This window comes from Pristiophorus japonicus, chromosome 4, assembly GCF_044704955.1.
Source record: "Pristiophorus japonicus isolate sPriJap1 chromosome 4, sPriJap1.hap1, whole genome shotgun sequence".
Classification (NCBI taxonomy): domain Eukaryota; kingdom Metazoa; phylum Chordata; class Chondrichthyes; family Pristiophoridae; genus Pristiophorus; species Pristiophorus japonicus.
Window position 1 is genome coordinate 305,295,611 of NC_091980.1, and position 26,450 is coordinate 305,322,060.

Below are 26,450 nucleotides of genomic sequence, written 5' to 3' on the forward strand. Positions count from 1 at the left end.
CTTCTATTAGGTCACCCCTCAGCCTTCTCTTTTCAAGAGAAAGGAGACCCAGCCTGTTCATCCTTTCCTGATAAGTATACCTATCGGGAAAACTATATAAGAAAATAAGAAAAGGCATTATTCTTTCTCACTCTGAACCAGTGCTCAATTTGCAGTTTATTTGTTGGAGTTTCCACCTGGACACTGACAACCGAGAAGCTGCAATTCCACAGCTCTCACTTCCCAACTCCCTTACTTCACGAGCATCATGACTTGCCGCATTGCAGGTACACGGCGACCAATGGCAGGGCGCGGCACATCCGCTCTCCCATTGCAGGTACGCCTGGGCCAATCACAGCGTGCGAGACAAGCTCTACGGACCGTCCCCTTTCCCTCCCTCTCCCTTACACACAGCCGCCCCCTCCCCCACCCCATCCTCCACGCCAACCAGGCAACCGAGCCTCACCGCGCAGCCTACCAGTAACCTTGCGCCCGCGCGATATAAGCCCAGACACAAACGCAATTGAGGGAAAACGCTGTGAGAGAGGTGGGGGGGGGCCCGGGGCGTCCGGCCAGAAATTGGACAGCAGTCATTTGTTTCGACAAGAGGAAAAAAAAAAGAGGGGGGGAGGGGGTGGGGAAATCTGGGCGGAGTTGCTTTATTGCAGACGCATTTGTTTTCTCTCCCTCACTACACAGCCCCACCACCCCGCCCTCTCCCCGCTGCGGCGGAGGGATACGCAGTATATAAGTAGAGGGCAGTGAAGGAAGAGCGCGGTAATCGGCGCCAGTGGCATCGCGGCGTGTGGAGGAGCTGCTCGGAGTCTGCAGATTGCGCGCATTCGGCTTCAACATCTGTCCCCCTTTCTTTTAACTCGACATGGTGCGTATAATGACCGACCAAGGAGACACTTTTACTTCTCTTATAATCATTTTATATTATATTGAGATTCCCTCCCTTCAAAAAAGTTATGTGTTTTTAAAAAAAAAATTGTGTATGTGGGGAGAAAAGCGCCATCAAAATGGCGGCGAGTACGAGCGGTTGTCATGCGGCTGGCGCCGTTTTAGTCGTGTCTTTTAAAAAAAATTCATTTCCCCCCCCGGCCTCCGGGCGTTGTTGGAGGGTGGGGAGCTAAAGCGAGAGAGAAGTTTAACTCTTCCTGATGGAGTTGGGAGGGAGGTTGCGGGGTTTTTTTTTTTGGCGGCATAGCGGGCGAGAGTGAGGGAGCTGTTCCCGCTCCGCGCGGCTCTCCGCCGGGGCTGGGCGCGGGCTGTCCCGAATCGGCGCGCTCCCCGCCGGGCTCCTTCCTTTTGCATTTGTTGTGTTGCTTGGATGGGGGATGTGGGGGGGGGGGGGAAGACCGGAGAGTGTTGGAAGGAAGACTTTGCTGCGTTCATCTCGTTGCATTAATCAGGCTCTTGGTTTTAAAATGTGGACTTTTTTTTTTATGTGCAAAGTGTGCGGGCTTCCTTCTAAATGTCCGTCTGTGGTGCATGTAGCAAATCTATCGGCAGCAATTTTTTGACTTTATTTTGTTTCCCCCTCTGCCTCCTCATGCTTTGGTTAGAAATGTCAGTGGCCAAAGGGCGGACCACAGTCTCTCCTCCCTGTGCCGGATTTCATTTTTTTTTAAATGGCTGTTAAAAGTGCCTCTTTTTTGAATCTTCTGCAACCCGAAGGCTGTGACGAAGTGCACATGGTTGCCCTTTTTTGGCGGTTGAGTAAATTGCTGTTCAAGTTTAGCTTGGAGGCCCCATCTGCTTTTTAAAAAAAAAAGGTTGCTAAATTCGTTTGACCTCCTTGCAAATTGAGACTGCTGGTAGCTGCTGCACCAGTGAGCCGAACAAATTTCTAAATATCCTCAAATGTGCACAGAACTGGCTTTCCGGCAAAGGACGTTACGTAATTGCAGATTTCTTTTTCAAGTGGTGATTCATTGTTTTGTCACTGGAATGTAGAGTTTTAGCCTACACCTCTGTATTGTTGTGTTGCCACTGAGTGACATGACCTGCACCGGCCTGTAAATCACTAATGTCAAACACTTTTTTTTTAAAGCTTCCCAGTATTAAATTAGTATTGCATCTGGCTGACTTCCTGTATTTGCACGTGGCTGTAGTTAGGTTTTGGGTGTGTTGATTAAGAATTGAAAGCTGCAAATGTGGTTTGGTGCTCAAATGTCGCAATTTACCTGTGACCTGAACTATTGCAATGACAATTATATTTATGTAATTATTAAATTCAGTACAATTGGAACATTATTTCACCTGATGTAACATACTGGGCATGAAGTCATAAATTATGTAATTTGCCTTGAATGCTTAAATACTGCTTTAGCACTTTTGTGAATTTCCAAAAAGCATGTCCTCATCAAAGGATGGTAGGGTTTGAAGTGAATAATGTACTGTTAATGTGTGTAGTATTTTTTCATGGCTGTACATTAAAAAGGCATTTGAATGAGGGCAGCAGTGAGTATGTAAATGGATAAATTCAATTGTTACATGGTGGGAATTACATAAATAGGAGCAGGCCATTTGACCCCTCGAGCCTGCTCTGCCATTTCATTTAATAAGATCATGGCTGATCTGATCATAGACTCGGCTCCACTTCCCTGCCTGCCCCTCATAACCTTTTACTCATTGCTCAGAAATCTGTATCGCTGCCTTAAATGTATTCAATGACCCAGCTCTCTAGGGCAGAGAATTCCATAGATTTGCAACCCTCGGAGAAGGAATTCCTCCTCATCTCAGTTTTAAATGGGCGGCCCCTTATTCTGAGACTGTCCCCTAGTTTTAGTTTTCCCAATGAGTGGCAATATCCACTGCATCCACCTTGTCAAGCCCCCCCCTCATTATCTTGTATATTTTGATAAGATCACCTCTCAGAACTCCAATGTGTATAGCCTCAGCCTATCTTCAGTCAGCTCCCCCATCTCTGGAATCAACCTAGTGAACCTTTTCTGAACAGCCTCCAATGCAAGTATATCCCTCCTTAAATACGGAGACCAAAACTCTATGCAGTATTCTCGGTGTGGTCTCACCAATACCTTGTACAGTTGTAGCAGGACTTTTCTACTTTTATACTCTCTCCCTCTTGCAATAAAGGCCAACATTCCATTGGCCTTCCTGATCACCTTGCCGAACCTGTGTACTAACTTTTTGTGTTTCATGCACGAGCACCCCCAAGTCCCTCTGTACTGCAACACTTTGCAATTTTTCTTCATTTAACTTATAATTTGCTTTTGTTTTCTGTCAAAGTGGATAACCTCACATTTTCCCACATTATACTCCATCTGCCAATTTTTGCCCACTCACTTAGCCTGTCTATCCCTTTGTAGATTTTGTGTCCTCCTCACAATTTGCTTTACCACCATCTTTGTATCAGCAAACTTGGCTACATTACACTTGGTCCCTTCATCCAAGTCATTTAATATAGATTGTAAATAGTTGAAATAATTGTGATGTAGCTTTATTTTGGGATCCAAGTTCAAATGATGAGTTGGGCATAGAACAGCAAAAGATATGGGGGTCAGTTATAGTTTATTTTGAGGGTTTTTACATTGCTGCCTCTGATTTGAGGGAGTAGACAAATCAAACCAGATTATGGATTATAAGAATGTCTTCTGTCCCCTCTAGAGCATTTTATACCTGGATGATTGCCAGTGACTTTACTCTGTTCTACACAACATTTTCAGGCCGGTTAAAACACACTTCCAGTGTGGACCCCAGTATACAAACTTGCAAATCTCTTGTCAATGTTACAATCTCCACCAATAAGGAGGTTCTATGCAAAATGGGGAAGATCACTGCCCCCTCCTGGTGAACACACAGCATAGACACTTGAGTTTGCCATTTTTCCTGGACTTCCTTTCTGTATGACATAGTGCTGCAGTACAGTGGGACCTGGGGGTACTTGTGCATGAAACAAGGATACTATGCAGGTACAGTAAGTTCAGGAAGGCCAATGGTATCTTGGTCTTTATTGCAAAGGGGATGGAGTATAAAAGCAAGAAAGTCTTGCTACAGCTAAACAAGGTATTGGTGAGGCCACACCTTGAGTACTGTGTACAGTTTTGGTTTCCATATTTACAAAAGGATATACTTGCTTTGGAGGCAGTTCATCCCCTCTAACCTTGTCAAGCCTCAATCTTACACGTTTTGATAAGATCACATTCTTCTGAAGGATCACTAGGTTGATTCTGGTGATTTGAGGGGGTTGACTTATGAGGAAAGGTTGAGGGGGGTTGTGCCTCTACTCATTGGAATTCAGAAGAAAGGGATGATCTTATCGAAACGTATAAGATTGAGGAGGCTTGACAAGGTTGATGCAGAGAGGATGTTTCCACTGATGGAGACTAGAACTAGAGGGCATGATCTTAGAATAAGGGGCTGCCCATTTAAGAGATGAGGAGAAATTTCTTGAGGGTTGTAAATCTCTGGAATTTGCTGCCTCATCTGTGGAAGCTGGGACATTGAATAAATTTAAGACTGAAATAGACAGTTTCTTAAACGATAAGGGGTTATGGGGAGTGGGTGGGGAAGTGGAGCTGAGTCCATGATCAGATGAGTCCATGATCAGATCAGCCATGATATTGAATGGCAGAGCAGACTCAGGACCGTATGGCCTACTCCTGCTCCTATTATGACATGACATATATATATTCTCCTGACTTTAAACCATTACCCCTAATGTTTTTTAGATCCTAGTTTTTCCATTGACTTGAGCCACAGATGCTGCTTTCAGCTCCCTAAAAGACTCCTGTTTTATTGAAACTATCCATTCAATGTCACTGTATACTTTAACCTAGCTTGATTACTCTGGGAAGAAACTGAAGACCAGACATTTGTCTGCAGACTGTTCTCCAAGATGTCTGCAAAGTGGATCAAATCAGGGAACATCTTGCTAGCAAGTCGATTATTAACTGAAGGCCCACACTGAAGTTTGAGGGATGCCGAGCTCTTTGAGCTACCTTCTCCAGTACAGAGAAAGTGGGATGCATGTGTTACGAACAAGCTTGCGATGATCTTTCTATCCAGCTGAAGGGTCCATTAGTGAAAATCTATTCTAATACCGAGCAGATTGGAAATGGCACGTCAAGCATTTTGGAGCTCCAATGTTTTGGATTATCTATCTTTGACTGGTGTAGTGGTTAAATCTGATTTGCAAGCATTTTGATCTTGTACGAGTGGTTGCATTGGCACATTATGGTTTAATGTGGGACCTGATGGGGTTTGGTAGATTCATTCTTGTACATGGCAAAATATGCACAGAAAGTAGCTCCATGTTGAACCAAATCTAAGGCATATGCCCACCACACATAAACAACCTCCTTGAGAACTGATAGATGGAAGTCCTTTCTGGTTGTCTTTGAAGCAGTCTTCAGGCATAATGGTAGACATATTGGCCTCTTGATATGAGGAGCCAAACACATTCAATGCAGAATGCCTCCCTTCCACACTGCTAAAGTGAGCTTCTACAGAGCTATGGATCATGTTGGCACAGTATGGAATGTGGCTTGTGTAATCTTTACTTCATATTCTGCCTGAAGATTAACAAAAGGTGATATCAGCAGATGTGACCAGACCATCAATGTAGATGTTTTTTAAACAGTATCTGGCATGCCATGCAACTACTCAACCCTCCTTTTAATGATGGACACATGATATCAACAAGTCTTTCAGCAGAGAACTTCAGTCTGTCTAGACCTTCAAACACTTGCTGTGCATGGGAATGCCAGTTTCTTGTGATTTTTCTCATTTGAATTTCTGACAGCTCCATATTCTGCCAAGCTTGGCAGTGTAGCCCTTGTTGATCTTAAGGATGATTCAGGACTTAAGCTTGGGCCTGAAAACTAGCCACCAGTAAATGCTGATACTGTAGTTTCTAACTTGGCTATGAACAGCTTGTATTTATATAGTGCCTTTAATGTAGTAAAGTCCCAAGGTGTTCCACAGGAGTATTATGCGATTAAAAAAAAAAAAATAATAATAATTTGATGCCACATAAGTAGAAATTTCTGCAGGTAACCAAAGGCTTCATTAGAGGTATGTTTTAAGGTGTGTCTGGAAGGAGGAGATGGGCAGAGGTTTAGGCAGGGTGTTCCAGAACTTGGGCCCTAGGCAACAAGGCATGACCACCAATGGTTGAGGGGAGGGTGGCTGGAGGAGATTAGAGATGGGGAGGGGGCGAGGCCATGGAAGGATTTGAGAATAAAGATGAGAATTTTTAAATCGAGGCATTGCTTAATTGGAAACCAATGTAGATCAGTGAGCACAAGGCTGATGGGTGAGCAAGACTTGATGCAAGTTAAGACACTGGCAGCTGAGTTTTGGATTACCTCTAGTTAATATGGGAGTGTGTTGGAATAGCCAAGTCGCGGTAACAAAGGCATGGATGAGGGCTGAGGCAAGGGCAGAGAGGGGCGATAAATTACGGAGGTGGGAATAGGTGGTTTCAGTTATGTTGCGGATATGTGGTCGAAAGCTCATTTCAGGGTCAAATGACTCCAAGGTTGCGAACAGTGGTTCAGCCTCAGACTGGTGTTGGGGGGAGAGATGGAGTCAGGGTCTCGGGAATGGAGTTTGTGGTGGCGACTGAAATGATGGCTTCGGTCTTCCCAATATTCAATTGGAGAAAATTTCTGCTCCTTCAGAACTGAATGTCAGACAAGCAGTCTGACAATTTAAAGACTGGAGAGTTGCATTTAAAGTAGTGTGAATTTCCTTCCCTAATGTCCATTCATATTTTATTCTAGCAAAAGATTGAGCTTCAATATACACACGCTATCTTTTTACTTCAAACTACCAATTTTCCATTGAATGCAACGGATCTGCTTTTTATATTGACTGTATTGGAGAACACTGACTTGCTGTGTTTATTTTAGTGTTAATCTGCAATTTGTTCCTTGATTTCAAATTGCCTTTACCAGAAATCAGGTGACAGTCAATAGATTAGCATAAATTTCAGATTCCAGGTGTTGCTGCCTAAAGTTCACCCACTTTGTTGCGGGTTTTGTTAATTTGCCACACTTGCCAAAACTCAACTACATTTAAGGATTTATCTTGTCTTACAGGCTGACCAACTGACTGAGGAGCAAATTGCTGGTAAGTGACTAAATGATATAATCTATACATGGTGCTTCATAATTACTGGAATTTGTCCAGACTTTGCAGATTTGAGCTGCAAACTATCTTTTTGCATTTGTGCATCAGATTTATGTTCCAACATAATTCCAAAGAATGTTTATAGCTGTTTCCCTGCAATAAATTAATGATGTTTTGAGAAGGCTTTGTTGGCTTTACTCACAGGGAAGGCTAGGCAGGGTGACCAGGGCGGGTAGACCTGATGGCTTGATGTAGGCCAGGGACTATGCTGTTGTCGTCCATTTTATTGTAAAAGTTAGCGTATTCAAAAAAACTTAAATTGGGACATATTTACATATGCATTAGATGAGTCTCAGTAAAATATACAATGGGAAGGGGAAGTTTTGCATAGGATAAACACCTGGATTTTTGTTTTGTAGAGCAGGCAAGGTAGGCACCTGGTAGATCCAGCTGCAGGACTCTATTGTGAGAGGTGTCCCAGCGTTTTGATCTCTCTCTCATGGAGAAGGACAGGGAAAAAGGATGGGATTCCCAAAACTTGAAGGATTACAAGCCCTTGAGAGAGGTGGTGAAGAAACGGGCCTTTCAGATTGTCAGCTGACGCTAGCCAGTCCTGCTAAGGATTGAACATGATATTCTGAGCAGTCTTGTTCAGAGAAAACTGTTGAGTTGTAAATGTAATGCAGCAAAGAATGTTCTAATGGTTAGGAGGCAGTATGGAGGAGCTGAGTTCTAGCTAACCTGTAGAGAATATATGTCATGGTAAACTGATCTTTCGATCAGGAATTTTACTGATCAGAATCATGGTCCAGGTTGGACAGGATGTGTCTCCAATGGGGGTTTAGGTAGTTGGGGTGGCACAGGTTATCAGTTTGAGGGTCATATACAAAATGCATTGTTGCAGCATTTGATACTTTGGCATTGGTATGTATAATGCGCTGTTTTGAACCAGTTAGTTATTTAATTGTACTTATGAAGTACCTGCAAGTTTCTTTTTAAGCCTGGCGAAGTTTCTTTAATCGGGTGGAAATTGTATTGACATTTGCAATTTATGCCAGCAATAAACTTCAAAGCAATTCCAGTTTTTCTTTGAAACAGAGCAGGCTGAGGGGAAACCCTATTGAAGTGTATAAAATTGAGGGGCCTAGATAGTGGATAGGAAGGACCTATTTCCCTTAGAGGGGTCAATAACCAGGGGGCATCGATTTAAAGTAATTAGTAGGTTCTTTCACCGAGTGGTGCGGAGGCAGAAACCCTCTGCATTTTTAAAAAGTACTTGGATATGCACAAGTCTATGGATCTAGAGCTAGAAAGTGGAATTGGGCTGGATAGCTTTCTTGGCTGACACGGACATGATGGGCCAAATGGCCTCCTGTGCTGTAAATTTCTGATTCTGAAAGGTGCAAAGAAGGCAACTAGTGAACATTGCTCAGAATAGGGCCCATACAGTGCTGCAAGGACTTGAAGATGAACCACACAGGATGAATGCATGATGTAATTTTTTTAAACAATGAGAAATTGGAATGCACTTCAATAGATATTGGGGTCTAGGAGGCATATTAAAACTATTCTTACTCCACCTGCCTATATCTGCCTTAACAGAAACTTAATTTCCTTCCTGTGGATCTCCACTTAACATTGAGCAGATCCAGTTAGGTAGGCTACAGGGTGGAGTTGCCCAAGGCAGCTCCATGGTCTAATGTTTTATCTGGGATATTTTGACCCTGTGCTGGATGTCATCTTGGCTGAAGTTTTGTGCAGCAACAAAAAGGGTTTATTTCCTGATGGTTCATAGAATAATGACATTCAGACTAGCTTTGGCAAAACCATTGTGTTCCCTTAACAAGGGTGATGTAACCAGCAAATGCACCATTGTTTGATGTCCAAGTCGATGGATTGCCCAGTAATTTTTCTCGGGATGGGGAGATGTAACAATAAAAGAGAAAAATAGTGGCCAATTGTAAAGAAATATCTCATTTGTCAAGATGTAATACTGAACCGTTTGGTTCATATGTCTACTTTGAAATTCAATGCTTATTACTACACTGAACTCTGAAGGATCTTAATTTTAAAATATAGACTTGATCCTCCCTAAATATATCTGCTGAAGTCTATAAGCATGCAAGTTAATCTTGACTATCTTTAAAATACTGGGGCACTTGTTTATCAATTTGTATGAGCTTTTAAACAAAAATCCTTGCACATGTTAAGTCAAAGCTGATTCCTCCTACTGTAACCATTTTTGACTAGATGGTGTCTTTGAGTTGCTAAGAAATGGTATACATTTTCATCTTGGCTGTGTGCATGTAGTTTTGGTTGCAAGCCTGGACATGCTGGTACTGTGACTGACTACCCCACCAGATTGATTAGGGTGATGTCACTATTGTGACCTAACCACACTAGGGGTTTAAACATTGGTGAAGCATTGTGGAATGTGACTGCTTGTGGTCACAGTGAGAATTATTTAATCTCTCTCCTTTCCCTTCCCCCCCCCCCCCCCCCCAATGGAAAAGGGCTGGGAAGAATGGATTTCAGTGGAAAATTAAAATTCTTAACATTTGCTCATGTTTTAAAAAGCAATTTTCAGTGACTGCACACTTAACTGTTGCTGTAGTGTTAGCTTGTTGGTCATTTGCCAAATCTGTTGCAGCCTGCTTGCATGGTTGGCATAACAGTTTTACTTTGTGCAATACAAGACCTTCCTGGATAAATTGATTCATTTGAAGTGTAAAGTTGTGCTGTGCATGTTGTGTAATAGTTTTCTCCCATTTGTTAACTGACTCATCTGATCATTGCAGAGTTCAAAGAGGCATTCTCCCTCTTTGATAAAGATGGTGATGGCACCATCACAACGAAAGAGTTGGGGACGGTAATGCGGTCTTTGGGGCAGAATCCCACTGAAGCAGAGTTGCAGGACATGATCAATGAAGTTGATGCCGATGGTAAGTTTTGTGCAGGTTGCCTGATTAGCGTCTCTTTTCCCTCCCTCTACCCCCACCTTTCAACTGATCATGCTAGCCAAAACTGGAGTGTTTTGAATACCAGAGCTAGTATTTGCTGAGTTAATACTCGAGTCTGTTTGAGATGTTGTGTGCTACAGGATTTTTCAGTGGTGGTATGTTCTTGCTGAGAGTAAATACAATACTGTTTCTGGAGAACTTACTTTGCACTATTGGGCATGCCAAATTAAGAAAAACAGTCTATAGCAAACTGCTTGTTTGATTTGTTCACTTAATCACTGGCATCTACTGGTATGGTGTGGAAGGCTTGGAAGTGTTTCTGCTTTTGTGGTACAAGTAGAATGTCTGGAAACCTGGACCAAGGCCATTCTGATTTTTGGATTTTTCCAGATTTTGGATAAGAAATCTGATGTCCCAAATCTGGAAACCCCTGGGCTGAGTCTCTGGTATTTCTGGTTTTCTGAGGCAATCCAAGGGGAGTGCATGGGTTAGGTCAGCTCTGCTTGGGTCTCCTGTGGGTTAGGTCAGCTCCAGGGGTCTCGTGGATTAGGTCAGCTCTGCTCTGGTCTCCTGTGGGTTGGGGTCATGAGGGCATTCTGAAAAGCTCAGGAGCAGGCCTGTATGTACCCTGTATTCACACTGTTTATATATTTTAATGTCCAGTTTTTGGAACAGATTTCCAGACTCCAGAAGCCGACTCCTGTGATCTGCCATGTTCTGTTTTCAGTCAATTCTGGTTTTTAGAACTCCTGGATTTTGGGTGTTCTACCTGTATTGGAGTAACTGACTGAATATCAATTCCTCTTTCACCTGTTGTGGGATAGCTAGTTATAAATCAAAGTTCAGGAAGGCATAGTGTTGAACATCATGCCTAGAGGGAGTTTTAATGTGTAGAATTACAAAGGTGTTCTGAAAAAATTGCACATTTTGTGAACTGCTTGAATGTCACTGAAGATGAAAGTCAATGTCTGCCCAGTGAGTGAATTGTTGAAGAAAATAAAAATTCATGGGCTTGTTTTTGTTTATCACCTGACACACGCAGCTGAGCACAGCATTCTGATATTTAGCCTTTTGGGCTTCTAGGTCTTCAGGGATTGTTCTTTCCCACAGAGTAAACACCATGACTTACTAACTCTGAGGTGTGTGCCTGCTCATCAGAAAAGGCTTGGCCAAGTTTCATTTCGGAGCTGTTGATTTAGATTTGCCTATGCAGTCTGAATGCATTCCTGAGAAGCCTGGCATTCCAAGTACTCAAACTTTTATGCAAAGTATGTCAATCCTCACCCATGGTTCTGTGCTGGAAGAAATAAAGACTTGCATTTATATAATGCATTTCACAGCCACTAGACATCCCAAAGTGCTTTCTAGCCAATGAAGTACTTTTGAAGTGTAATGTTGGAAACTCAGCAGCCAATTTTCACACAGCACAAGCTCCCACAAACAGCAGTGTGATAATGAAGAGAATCTGTTTTTGGGATGTTGCTCGAGGGATAAATATTGTCCAGGACACTAGGATAACTCCCCTGCTCTTCAAAATAGTGCTATGATCTTGTACCACCACCTGAGGGGGCAGGGTTTAACATCTCATCCGAAAGACGGCACCTCGGACAGTGTAGCGCTTCCTCAGTCCTGCCCTGGAATGTCAGCCTAGATTTTGTGCTTGTCTGGAGTGGGACTTGAACCCACAACCTTCTGAGTTGAGTGCCACCCACTGAGCCACTGCTGATGCTCTGTTCTTGGCTCGACTGGCAATGGGAGCAATTGACTTTCTTCTTTAGGTTAGAAGGGGTGGGGGGGGTGGAAATAAAATAGATGCCCTGCTCCTGATTGCTGTGAACATTGGGCAAGGGCAGGATCTGGCTAGATGCTGTTCCTCAATTAAATAACTTGACACTTTCTGCATAGGCACAGGTGACCAACCAGTTGGGCAAGCTACTAAAGCTTCTGGTGCCCTTGGAAACACATCCTCAAATCTCTTGAGGGGATCAATGAGGGGGTGGGGGGCAGAAGTCACACAGTACGTATTGACAAACCGATCAGTCCAAGTAAACTCTCAAAACAGTGCATCTTTTGTTGATGGATTTCACTTTTTAAGCCCAAAGTTTAATTAGCTTTAAGTCTTCATCACTAACTGGTTTAGGATCTATCCAGTGGCTGCACTATTAAATTATGCCATTTCATTAATACCTTGGTTTAAACACTTCTAAAATTAGTGCATTTTGTGTAGTAACGAATCCATTTTTGCAATTCTAAGTTGTGCTTAAATGATTATTCTCTCAGATTTTTAAAGTGGACAATGTTATATAATCTCGGAAGTTGATGATCGAATTCTTGGTCAAGCAGAATGTTTCTGATCCCTAATGGTTGAGAATAAATGTACAGTAAAGGTCTCTGGTCTGAGGTTGCTGATTTTGACTGACATGTCCCAAGGTTTTTGGAGTTGGCAGGGGAGAGGATAGCTATCGGTCACTGCCTGCACCTGACAACCAAATCCAACAGAATGCATGATCTAGGGAATGAAGAGCAGTTTGGAAATTACTTACCAACTTAAATATTTAAAGACTTGGATGTGGCTGATTTTTGATTGCAGTGTGTACATGTATAGTATATGCTGGCACATTCAATTTTTCATTCCCTTCACTTCTGAATCTCTCACCCAGTGACTAATAGATATCTGGGAAAGTTGCAGGCTTAGTCTTTGGTTTTCCCAGTGCAGCCTCTCCTACTATTTTCTGCCAACATAGAAGGAAAACTAGGGAGGGCACAGCTGAGCATAACACCCAACTAATTAATGGTGTAACTCATTCATTACTAACCAAATTCAATCGATTGAATTTCAATCGCTTGGCTGAATGAGCATTACTTATGACTTTTTTTAAGAAGAAAATTGAATCCCTAGCTAATTGACTAATTGCAGACTTCTGTAATGCTTGAAAGATGACATTTATTTCAAAAAATCCCTGCCTCTTGGCAGCAATGACATTTTTGTTCAGCTGATCAACTGATTATGGGGCTGTTGAGTTTTGAACTTGGCAACCCATGGACATTAAGTGAATCTCACCCTCATGAGGCCATCTGTGTTCAGGAATGAAGTGACTTCACTGCCTGGCAAACATATTGCTCTAGGGCTTTACAATGTAATTCTTCACAGCTGTCACCACTTTATCTTAGCTAGCTGTTCTTTGTAATCACTTTGCATGGTCCTGACTGTAGTGAACATGTCTGTGTAGCTAGGTAAATAAGACACTGCTGCTGTACTGTCAGCAGCTAACTGGATTTTTGAGTAGCAGAGTTGGGATATGGCAGTAAATGGCACCCAAAATGTCAATAGCAAAGGTCATAAGTGAAATATTTTTGGGCAATTGAAGACTATCTGTACTGCATTTAAGTGGCTCATGTGTGAAATCCCATGTCTGGCTTGCTCCACTGCTGGATTGTTGGATTGCCAGTGTTTGGAGGGGGGCAAGAAAGAAAAGAGAAAGAGGGGAAATGAAAAAAGTCATGGTTCTTCTGGCTGACTGCTGTACAGCATAGGTTTTCAAATAAGGTTCCCTAACCTGAGGGGACGATTAAGGAATCCCAAGAGTGCGGAGATCCAGAGTTCTGTATTTTTACTAAATGCATTTTCTGTTGTAAACAACAATGATGGTGCTATTTTCCTTTTGGTAATTGGTATTGTCTTCAGGCAGTTATGATGGGGATCCCTAGGATTGTGCATATTTAAAGATGACTGTTTTGTGATGTGTATGCCAATATTGGTTATGGTTTGCATTTACCCACTTATTCCCACACTGGGATGTATACATAATTCCTCAGTCCAGATTGTTGGTTTCAAATATGCAAAAGTGAAATTCAGAGCAGCAAATTGGCTTTGTTGAATTAGCCGTAATAAGCACATATTGCTGTAAAATGCATCATTTGAAGTCTGTTCAGTGATTGGATTTGCATAGAGTCCAAACTGGATGATGATGATCAGGAGGCCAATTCAGAAACATGTCCACTGGACCTTGGAAATCTTTGCCTGATATTGAAGACTCCATCATTGTCAGTCCCTCTGAATCGAGGAAGACTTGCTTCCACTCTTAAAATGAGTCCTTGGGTGGCTGACCAGTCCAATGAGAGAACCAGTCCCTGTCACAGGTGGGACATATAGTTGTTGAGGGAAGGGGTTGGTGGGACTGGTTTGCCGCACACTCCGCTGTCTGCACTTGATTTCTGCATGCTCTCGGCGATGATACTCGAGGTGCTTAGCGCCCTCCCGGATGCACTTCCTCCACTTGGAGCGGTCTTTGGCCAAGGACTCCCAGGTGTCACTTTATCAGGGAGGCTTTGAGGGAAGACTGCATGCACTGCTAGTGGTAGTATACTGGTTTCTACATTAATGATTAAGTGTTAAACCATGTAGAAAGACTGTACAGGAAGCAAGGTACTATTGACTTGCTTTATACAGTAGTATTGAGTATAATCCAAATTGTGCTACAATGGAACCTCCATAATTGAGGACCCCACCTTCCCCTGATCCACTGAATACTTGTGCCCCAAGCTTTGGCCTTTGCTATGGCAGTTCCCTAGTTATGGGGAATGAAAGAGTTGAAGCCATTGTATTTAATCTATCCTGAGCTGCAATTGAATCCTGTTGGACAAGTTTGGTGTTTACAATCTGCAGAGGCAAAAGCTTGCCAAAGTCTTTTGTCTCGCAAAAGCTGATGAAATATCAGGAAGGTGGATAATTAGAGCAGAGATACTGCTGGCTCCACTGTATCCTGTAGTTAATTACAAGGTGCAAATTGTGCTGTAAGGTACAGTTGAAATGAGAACAATGAAAGCTATTAGAGTATAATTAACTATAAACAGTGAAGTTTCTCATTATCTTGGTGTCACCATGAACCTGCCTCGCTGGATAATTTCAGTCAGATCTATTTATGGTTTAATGAGATTGGATCACAGTTTTAATTAGGTCAGCAAAAACTGTGTATGGGGTCGCATCCTGATTTAGAAAATTAAGAGTTGGTAGCTCTTGAGCAGCTTTTAATTGTAGCTCTGACCAGCATTTTAACTTACAATTTAGATCTTAGTTGAATGTAAACATTGGATAAGTTATTTAGTCTCCCAGAAGTATACAAAACAAGATTACCAGGATGGGAGGTGTGCTTTTTTGCATCAGGATCTAACCCAAGTTCAATAGCGACTGTTTAGCTTGCTATTTATAAAATGGTGCATCAGCCATCTGCAAAATGATTTAGGTTTTATGGTAGATTTTTGCTTTCAACCTTAAATGTGTCAATGGTTCTTTTTCCTGAGGTTTTTTTCCTATTTATTTAGGTAATGGAACTATTGACTTCCCAGAGTTCTTGACCATGATGGCCAGGAAAATGAAGGACACAGATAGTGAAGAGGAAATTCGTGAGGCGTTCCGTGTATTTGACAAGGTGGGCATTTAATTTTAATTGCTGCTCGTGTAATATAGGTCCGGGTGGTCCTTTTGTTGGTTTGCCTTTGATTAACTTTGTAGTTGTGGCAATATTTAAAATGGAAAGCAGTGCAGGGTTGTAGTCTGAAGTGGGTATATACTAGAAACTGCTAGTCTCCCACATGTTTTGCTAGTTGTTGATTGCGTTGCTATCTGAAGCACTGACAGCAGAGATTCTTTTCCCAGAAGTCTCATGGCTGCATGGTATGGACAGTCTTCAGCCTGCCCATTCGTTCACTCTGGTTACGGTATGAAGCATGATACAGAAGCTGTACTTTGCCGGATACTTCGAGCTTAGCAGAAACCTAATGGTGTTCCCATTAGGCAAAACTTCAGTTGCAGAGTATTGTCCTTTCATTTTTCCCCTCTGCTTGTGGTATGCTCCATACCAATCGTAGCTGAGTATAGGTGGTCAGCTTGCAGATCATTGACATTAGAGGTACTTTAGTGACCTTGAAAGAATATACTTTCTCTCACTGACTGGAGATTGTGGGCCCAGCGCAAGTAGTGTCATGGCAGTCCTTGGCTTGAGCACATTCCTGTCAGTGTGGCAGTATAACTTCAATTTGCTGTTACCTAATTGACTTCTTTAGCTCTTAAGCCAGCAGCTGATTCCTTTTCTTTCCAGTTGTGCTTGTCTTAAGTGAAGGTTGAAGTATTGGTGCATTTCCAGCAGATCCAAATGTTTTTCTAATCCTTTTAATCTCGAGTACCTTTCCCACCCCCACAGATTTGCTCTAGTCCTAAGGCAGCCCAATGAAGAAACGGGCGTGTCAGTGATGCCTACCCCTGCTTTCCTCGGTGCTGGGCTTGTGGCATTGATCTGATTCAATGTAAGAGATGCATTTAAGGGAAAGCCAGATAATTACATGAGGGAGAAAGGAATAAGGATATGGTGATGGGGTGAACTGGTAGAGTGAGGGGAGACTCGTGTGGAGCACAAACACTGCCAGTGACCGTGTGCTGTAAATTTGATGTAAAAGCAGGAGATGCTCAGTTTGGAAGTGCTGCACAAGGTGAATGTGGGTATTCCGGGAATATAGGAAAATTCTTCTGAACTCCTGAGGTAGAATTCGAATTCCCTTGTGGTGGTGCCCTTTTTATTTGTTGCATTGCTGATGAAATTATTAATTGTTCATGTTTATAGAAATGTAAATGGTATCCTTGCAAGTTTAGTGTGCAGTGCCAGTGTGACTGCACACGGTCAGGCCCAGATTGATCCTCGTCTGTTATGAGCAGTTTCTTTACAAATTGCTTGGTGTTTGAAAATTCCAATATGAATTTATTTCATTGGATGTGGGCATTGCTGACAAAGTCAGCATTTATTGCCCTCACAGGTGGTGAGCCGCCTTGAACAGCTGCAGTCTTGGGCCACTGCAGTCTGTGCTGAATGTACCTTCCACAGCACTGTTGGATAGGGAGTTCCATGGTTTTGACCCAGTGACTCTGAAGGAATGGCCAATGTATGTTCATCAGGATAGTGTGAGACTTGGGAGGAGATTTTGGAGGTGGTGGTGGTCCCATCATCTGCCCTTGTCCTTTTGAGGTGGCAGAGGTGCTGTCGAAGGAATAGGTTCTATTCAGTAAAGTGTGCAAGACTCTTCACAAGAAAATCTTTGGGAAAGCATTCCAACATTTTAAAAGTGCACTGCAGGACCTGGATGATTGATTTGAATTTCTCACAGGATGGTAATGGTTACATCAGTGCGGCAGAGCTGCGTCACGTTATGACAAACCTAGGTGAGAAATTGACAGACGAAGAAGTAGATGAAATGATTAGAGAAGCAGATATTGATGGTGATGGCCAAGTCAACTATGAAGGTAAGTGCTTATTTCCTGTTTTTTTTTAAAATTTAGGCCAGAAATGGAAAGTAGTAAGTGGAAGGAACTAAGAAGCGCACTTCACCCAGTATCAATCTCTGCGAAATCTCACTAGTCATGTCAAATTGCCATTTGATTGCAGGCTCTTGTCTGCCACTGGTGTAAAGCTGTATTCTACAAAATGCTTCCAAGTGATCCAATAACCGATTGTATATTGAGGTTAAGAGCATAAATAAATGGTGCAAACTTGAAGCAGTAAATCAACCCCTCCCACCTCCAGTTCGTTGAGGCTTATCTTTGAATGATTTTCTGTACAGGAGCCATGTCAGTAATATCATGAATGCATTTATCCCTGCTTACTAAATATATCCATTTTTTTAATTTTCCTGCCACTTCCCCTCAGTTGTGCCCCATCCCTGAGGTGTCAACTTGTGCTGTAGTGCAGCCCTCCATTGTCTTGCCTGGGGCCATTTTAATGCAAACCTGGATATTGGGGCTTCTCAGCAGTGCCCAGTCTGGTGCACAGGTGCACTTTAAATGGGAGTTGTTGGGAGCAAGACCCCCCCCCCCCCCCCCCATCATTCCTTTCTCAAGCCTGAATACATTGACATCCCATTGAATTTTAAGTGTGCCCTGCTGCTGCAGTGACTGAGATCCTAACTGGTGAAGGTTAAGAGAATAGTCAACTAGAAGAATTGAGGTAAATTATAGATTTTTGGACTCTAGGGGAATCAATTAATATGGAGATTGGATGGGAAAGTGGAGTTGTGGTTTAAGATCAGCCATGATATTGGATAGCGGAGCAGGCTTGAGGGGACGAATGGCCTACTAATGTTTGTTTGCAACCTAGATGTCATATTTGACAACTCAAACTGCCTATTTCCACCTTTAACATTGCCCTCCTCCATCTCAGCCTCATCTGAAACCCTCACCATGACATTATTACCACTCGACTTGACTACTCCAACGCACTCCTGGCTGGCCCTCCACATTTCACCCTATGTAAACTTGAGGGCATCCAAAACTAGGCTTCCTCCAGTGTCCTAACTTGCACCAAGTCCCGCTCACCCATCACCCCTGTGCTCACTGACCCACATTGGCTCCCAGTTAAGCAGTGTCTTGCTTTCAAAATTCTCATGTTTACAAATCCCTCCGTGGCCTTGACCCTCCCTATCTCTGTAATCTCCTCCAGCCTCACAACCCCCCCCCTGCCTGGCGATGTCTGCAATCTAATTCTGCCCTCCTGAGTATACCTGATTATAACTGCTCGACTATTGGTGGCCGTGCCTTCAGCTGCCTTGGGCCCTAAGGTCTGGAATTACCTCCCTAAACCCCTCTGCTTCTCTTTCCTCCTTTAAGGCACTCCTTAAAACCTGTCTCTTTGACCAAGCTTTTGGTCATCTGCCTTAATTTCTTGTGTGGCTGGGTGTCAAATTTATTTTTGTCTGAACACTTGTGAAGTGCCTTGGGATGTTTTACTATGTTAAAGATCCTATATAAATACAAATTGTATATTTCTGCTTGGGCTAGATTTCATTGTTACATGTAGGGAGTTGAATTTGACTCTTGAAAAAAATGTAGCCTATTTATAGTGCTTCATGGCGATTTACTTTTCTCTCTTTTTTTCCCCCCCCCCCTTCCCCTCCTCTTGATAGAACCGTAAAGCAGTTCATTGCTCACTTGACTCTTAAGCTCCCAGTAGGCCAGTGTGCTGCCTTCTGCAATACTGAGATCACAATGTCCTAAGTTTGCTTTCTGATCTTCTGAGATGGGCAGTGTCAGCTGAGACAGTTGTATAGGCATTAATATTCCCTCTAAGCTGCCGGTGTGCACAGCCGTGCTGTAATCTGCAGGCTGTTTCACAAGCTTTTCCATTTGCAATACCATCCTTGTGCAGGAATTTGAAGGGATTGTGCATTGAAATAAACAGATTGACATTACACTTGCCATTGATGTTTGGGCTAGTGACAGTTTAAAACTCAGCCAGGGTTCTGGCTCCTGATCACATTATCTACTGGAAAGTGTAGATGCCTGTGCTTGACTGAGTCCCTTTGTGCTCCATTGGCCTACTAATTCTAGGAGTCATATGATTGGGTATGGGTGGGGGGTGGTACTTGTGGAACCATTGAACAGTGTGAATGAATTGACTACATACAAACGTTTACCTGACTCTATCTTGTAGAGGTGAAAGTTTTGCCTAGTGTTTTGCATTTCTGGAAAATGTGTGCATGTGTTTTTGCAATGGGGCATGTCTTTAATTTGGCATGTCTGATCTGGTTGTCAGCCTTAAGCTAGAAGTGGTGAGATAAATCTAACTCTTAAAGGGGTCACAGTCTTGGTAATGCTTTATTTGAAGCATTAAAGGGGTTTACCCATTGTATCATTTTATATAGCTTGATAAATGTGTTCTCTCCCTCCTTCCCCACTTTTTAAGCTTAACTCCAGTTTCCATTTTTCCATGGTATGATTCTTTTGCCCTTAGAAATGTCTATTTTTATTGTGACTATTGTAAAGCCTTGATGTAACTTGTGGCTTTATACCAATATTCCCACATACTATTTGCTTTAAATTACTTTGCCACATTAAATGACAAATCCATTAATTTCATGTTTCCATTGAATTCTATTCCATTATTGCATACTTTCTGGTGATTTGCATTTGTTGGGTCAATTATGCAATAGGCAGTTGCCCTTGCAGGTCATTTTATATAGGTAAATGAGGGGTCTCAACACACACTGGAATTCCTTTCCTTGCTCCCCTTCCCTGCCCTGCCCAGTCTGAGACTATACCCTTGCAAGTAAGGGTTTACTTTTTAAAATGGCTTCTTACTGATTTGCATTCTAATGACCTACATGCTGAAACCAAATATAAGCTTGCCAAATTTGCACACCAGAAGCTAGGAACCGAAACTAGGAAGAATCTGTTGGATTCTGGCAGGCTTGGAAGGGCTTCTGTTTGATCCCTACTCTGCAGAGTTGACTAATCCCTACTGGAATACTTGAGTGTGCTTGACTTTGAACAACTGAGTTTCCATTTCTGACTGCCTTTCTCTTTCCTTCTCCCCACCACCACCAAATGGCTGTGCGTTCAGTCACCTTGGTCCCCACACTTTGGAATTTCCTCCCTCTCCACTTCACTTTTCTTTTAAACCTGTCTCTGACTAAGCTTTTGTTCTAATATCCTCCATTTGCCTGTGTCCATTTTTTTGATCTGTGCCTCTGCACATCTTGGTGTGTTTCTACATTAAAAATGCAAGTTGGTGTTCTCTACTGACCCTAGTAGGATGCTAAGGAGTGAATCTGGCACCAAGCTGTTGCTGGCTGTGGGTGAATTACCTAGCACCTGATGTGAAGAATGGTTCATTGAGTACAGTACTTGTGGAACAGATCCAGTCATAAATCACTGCCTGAACAGATGGGGATAGAAAAGCTAACATTTTTGTAAACATCTTTGACCATGTGTTGAAATGGTGCAGAATAAAACTAATGTTAGCAACTTCATTATAGAGGAACATCAGTATAGCTGATACCTGCTACAAATGGCGAACATGTTACGTATTAAGTTGTATAACTTGCTGGTAAGTTCAGATTGTGGCCTAGGGTGGTGGTGCAGAGCAAAGTGGTTGCTTGGACTACTTTATTAACTTAGATAATCCTGGTTCCCTGTGTACAGTATACAACATTACCATATGTAGCTATGCAGGACAGACTAGGGGAACTATTCTGTGGGTGCAGATATGTATCACTTCAAAAAGATTGGTCTATGTGTTGGAACATAACTGCTGAGTAATGGGTCTGTTCTGGGTATTCATGCAGAATGAGACAGATGGTTGCTCTCATCCCCTCGCCATGCTTAATGGCACAGGGGCTGATTTTGGTAGCTTTTGGCAGTTTTTCATGTATATTAAATAACTGAAAAGCATTACAATTGGCTTACTGCCAATAGGAATGTTTCAGATGAATGATTTTTCAGATTTTGTATAAAGGTTACTTGAAATACTATTCTGCTGTTGCCCCTTTGTGGCAGTGTTTAGTTTTAAGTCAGTTATTTGCTGGCTCCATCAATTTAGAAGTAAACTATTTAAAAGTAGGCAGCTCCAAACTCTCGACTCGGTGAAATGAGGCACCAGAAATGTGGCCACTGACTGGCATATTAGCTTGTTCAGGAGCAGCCATCCTTGCTCTGCAAGGAGGCCAATCTGAATTGCTGCTGATGATGGATTTGTAATGAGCTGCCGTTTGGAAGCAAACTTCAATTAAATTCTTGTGTTTTTGTTTTTTCTTCACAGAATTCGTACAGATGATGACTGCAAAATGAAGACTTTTACCTTTCCCCTTCCTAGAAAAAAAAGTTGAAATCTTTTACTTACCTCTTGCAAAATGTTCATTTATTCATTCTGTTTCTGTATAGCAAAAGTTACTGAATGTCAAAAGAAAAAAAAAAAACCTGTCCACAAACTCTGCATGTAATGATCAGTGGTCCTGTCCCCAAAGATCTTCAAGCCATGCATCAGTAAAACTTGTACTACCTTAAAAACAAAAGCAATTGGACTCTATGAAGTTCCATGCTAATAAATACACTGTTTGGGCTGGCCAGTTTTTCATGCATGCAGCTTGACAGTTGAGCACAGCCTGGCTCTGTTAATTCCACTTTATGTTCTTCGTGGGAATAGTTTAGTCTTTTCCAGTTTGTATATTGTACCAGGATGATTGTTCCTGAAAAGTTGGTTAATTTTTTTGAGTGCTAAGGCACGCGAAAACTACAATAGAAGGTTGTAATTGTATGACAGTCCCTGGAGTGGAATCCTCTTCATACTTAACAGTGTGCTCACAAAACAATTACCAGGATTGAAGATCTTAATTTACAAAAAAATATATAAAAAAAAATGGATGGCATGTCTGTATAAAACTTGGTTAACGTGTCTGCATTGCACTATAGTGAAACGGATGTCAGGCAATTTACCGTTCACTGGATTTTTAAAAGTTACCTATGATAAGGGAGTGTCTTGGACTCCTGCATTTATCTTCTGTTCTGTACCATAACTTGGAGCCGTCAGAGTATATATCTACATAGGACTTCAGCACAATGACGACATGGCTGTTCGGCAAATTACAATTATGTCCATTCCAAGTTGTAAATGCTAGTCTTTTTTTTTTCCAATAAAAGACCATTAACTTAAGTCTCTTGGGTGCCAAATTTATTTATCCACTATTTATCGGTTATTCATGACCTGTAGATGACTTCAAATTATTATTTTCTTGTTTTTTTTCATATCAGCCAATGATCGCTGTGTGCTTCAGCTTATGTAAGACCATGCCCACCAGTCAGTGGGTGTTTGCAATGACTTTTTAAAAAAAATTAAGCCTATTGGGTGGTTCCTGTCCACAGTAGAAGCAGAATGCCCCCAAACCACAGTTAGAGACCACTTTACTGTGGCGCACATTTTAGCTTCGGTATATCCTGATTTTTTTTTGCAGTTAATTACTAATTTGCTTACTAAAACTTTTCTTGTTGCTGCAAACTACAAATAAATTCATAATCAAACCAAGCAATTTCTCAGCAACTTTTATATTTAAAATCTTGTTAAAAAGACACAGGTGTATGTAAAATTTTCAGCTTTTGAAAGCTGAACTGCATGTTGGCCCTTGAAGAGTAGTTTATCCTTTTGGGTAACTGCAGATTCTTTGCAGTGAGCCTTGGCCTATTTTTCTGTTCACAGCTGACCCTGTCATGGCTGATTTCACTTCCCCCCCCCCCCCCCCCCCCCCCCCCACCAAAGGCTCAGCTATCCCAATGTTTTGGAGCTGGGGAGTGGATATGTGAGTAGACTGCATATGATTATACAAAATTCAAGCCTCTGTACTCACCAAAGCAAGGCCTGGCCATCCTTCGATCCCTTGCTCCCACTCCCATCCTGCTCAATTTGTACTTCCTGAGGCCTAGTTCTTCCAGCTCTCCTCTTTCCTTCAGCATAAAGAGGCTCGGAAGATTGATGACGGCTGGGGAGCAAGGGTGCAGGCCCAGGAACTTTCCGCAGCTCGAAGGTGCTGAAGGCACCTTCTCTCAAAGATAATGGGATTTGGTGGGAGCATTCCTGCTCTCATCGAAGGAGCTCGGGCCGAAGTGGAAGTTTTTCAATTTGAATTGCAGCCAAGACTGATGTGATGGCACTTAACTCCTGTGTTTAGCTAATGAGGTGCAATCCTTCTGGGAATGGATGTGATGGGTCTATAAATACTGGCCGTTTGTATGCTGATACATGTGGGAGATACTGGTTTTGCAAATGTGTGTGCATCAGATGAACAAAATTTAAACCTAATGAAATGTTACTATGTTGTAAATATACAGACCAAACTTAATGCTTTATGTATTACAAAGTTTTAGCAAAAGCTACTAATAAACGGAGCCAATAGTGCTATTTGTGAATAGCATTGTGCATTTGTCACATCTTTCCCAACTTGTAAACAAAAGGGAAAAGTTTACTGCAAACTAAAACCTTGAATTTTAAAACAGCTGAGCTTTTCACTGATTGCTGCATCGCTCAAAGATTGACTTCACATTTGGAAATTAGCAAAGCAGGATTTCAATATTTATCGGTTCCATAAATCTGCAATGGCATTCTGTAGGTCGAGGTAACTATCAGCCTCTAACCTTTGTCTAGCTGCTGAACTCCTGACAAATGGTTGCAAGGTTTTGGGTACAAATGTCTAACTTGGGGGGAAAACTCTGACCTCTTCACAATTTTGTTGTTAGCCTTTCTCAGTGCTCAAGTAAAGCTATAATTTTTTTTTGGGGGGTGGTGGTGGTGGTGGCGATCTTGTGTAAAGTATATTCTGATGGACTAATTACATGGCATTATTCCCCATAATTTCCTGAAAGTACATGGGGAAATTAAGTTCAGACCCTTTTTTTAAAAAAAAATCAATGATCAAATAAGCAATGATGTGTTAATATGGGGTTTTGTAGTACCTGTAAGTATTGAACAGTAGGGACTCTGAGCAACACAGCTTACCATAAAATGAGTGCATTATTGCCATTCTCCAAACTGGTTGAGTTGTGAGGTATGAAGTTCCACAGAATCTGTGACACGCTGTAACCCAATTGTTGTCGACTGTGAACTCCAGATGCAAGTTTCTGGTCCACCAGCTGTCATCCCCAAGTAGAGTTTTCCTAATGCTATGGACAGTTGTCATCAATGGCAAGGCTTGCAATATGCCACCTAGCTTCCTGTATCTTAGATTATAGTGAAGTGCCTTGGGACAAGTTACTACGTTACAGGTGCTTACATCAATACAAGTTGTAGAACATAGAGCAGAAACTGGCCATTTGGCCCAACTAGCTTTCTGGTGTTTATATTTCACGAGTGTCCGATTCCATCTATCTCATCTTGGCCTTGCAGCACACCTTTTCTCTCGTACTTGTCTAGTTTCCTTTTTGAAAGCATCTAAGCTATTTGCTCAACCACTTCCTGTGTCAATGTGTTCTACATTCAAACCACTGAAGTATAGAAGGATAGTTCTTTGAAAGCTATCCAATTAATTTTGTTCCCCATAGTCCTGAACTTCCTCCTTTTCAAGTATTTATTGGATTCTCTTGGAAACAGATTCAATAACTTTGCCATCCTTTCAGGCAGTGCATTCTAGATCACCACTTGCTATGTAAGAATGTTTCCTCAGCTCTGATTTTTGCCAGTTACCTTAAATCTGTGTCCTCTGGTTACCAACCCTTCTGCTACTGGAAACATTCTCCATATTTACTCCATCAAAGCCCATCAAGATTTTGAACTCGTCTATCAAATCTCCTGTTAACTACCTCTGCCCTAAGGAAAACAACCCCAATTTCTCTAGTCTAGGTAACAAGTCTTTTATCCCTGGTGCCATTCTAATAAATCTCTTCAGGCCTTTGGGAAGGATGTAGTGTGATGCCCAGCATTGGCTGAGAGTCCAGCTGAGGCTGAAGCATTGTTTTGTAAAGGTTTAGCACAACTTCCTTGCTTTTGTACTCTGCCTCTCTAAAGCCAAGGATTCCATATGTCTTTTTGGCTACCACCTTCAAAGACTTGTGTGCATACATCCCCAGATCTCTGTTCCTGCAACCTAAAGTTGTACCATTTAGTTTATATTGCTTCCCATTATTTCTACTAAAATAAATCATTTCACATTTCTGGATTAAATTTTGTTTGACCACTTTCCTAGTCTGTATGTCCTCATGAAGTCCGTTACTATCCGCCTCACTACTAGATTTGAGTTTTGTGTCTGCAAACTTTGAAATTGTGCCCTGCACACCCATGTCCAGGTTATTACTATAGATCAAAAAGAACAATGGTCCCAAGACTGAACCTTGCACATTTCCCTCCAGTCTGAAATACAACCATTCACCATGGGCTCAACCCTTTTTTAGGAACAGGGTTAGGCCATTAGCAGCTCGAGACTAACTCCATTCAATTAGATTATGGCTGATCTGTATCTTAAAACCCTTGCTGAACAAAAGCCTATCAATCTCCATTTTGAAGTTACACATTGACAGCCAGCCTCTCAATTTTGTGGGCAAATCAAATAACGGGCTGTAGAGAGGGAACTAATTAGTGGGGGGGTGGAGGGAAGAGAGATTTTAAAAAGTCAAAGAATAAGATAATATAGCAGGGTAACACTGAGGGAAATGAAAAACAGCGTGTCCAGAAGGGACAATGTATAAATACAATGGAGAATCAGAAAGTGGAGTCAAAGCAGGAAAAAATGGTTAAAAAAGCTCTATCTGAATGCATGTAGCATTTGTAACTAGATGAGTTTGGCACAAATGGGTATAATCTGATCACCATTACAGACATGTGGTTGCAAGGTGACAGGGAACTAAATATTCAGGGGTATTTGACAATTCAGAAGGACAGACAAAGGAAAAGGAGGTGGGTAGCACTGTTAATAAAGGATGAGATCAGTGTGTTAGTGAGAAATGATATTGTCTGAGGATCAAGAAGATGTTGAATCAGTTTGGGTGGAGATAAGGTATAATAAGGGGGAAAAGTTGCTGGTGCGAGTAGTCTATAGGCCCCTTAACACTAGCTACACGGTTGGACGGAGTATAAATCAAGAAATCATGGAGGCATGTAAAAAATGAAACTG

At 42.0% G+C, this 26,450-nt stretch overlaps 1 protein-coding gene across 1 annotated transcript; it reads left to right on the forward strand.

The window, feature by feature from the left end:
- Positions 1 to 735: 735 nt before the first annotated feature.
- calm1a (calmodulin 1a) lies at positions 736 to 22,510 on the forward strand. The gene is made up of 6 exons (XM_070879658.1): positions 736 to 862; positions 7,050 to 7,080; positions 9,879 to 10,022; positions 15,363 to 15,469; positions 17,196 to 17,331; positions 21,620 to 22,510. The coding sequence occupies exons 1-6, from the start codon at positions 860 to 862 to the stop codon at positions 21,646 to 21,648; spliced, it is 450 nt and encodes a 149-aa protein (XP_070735759.1). The 5' UTR covers positions 736 to 859; the 3' UTR covers positions 21,649 to 22,510.
- Positions 22,511 to 26,450: the final 3,940 nt, after the last annotated feature.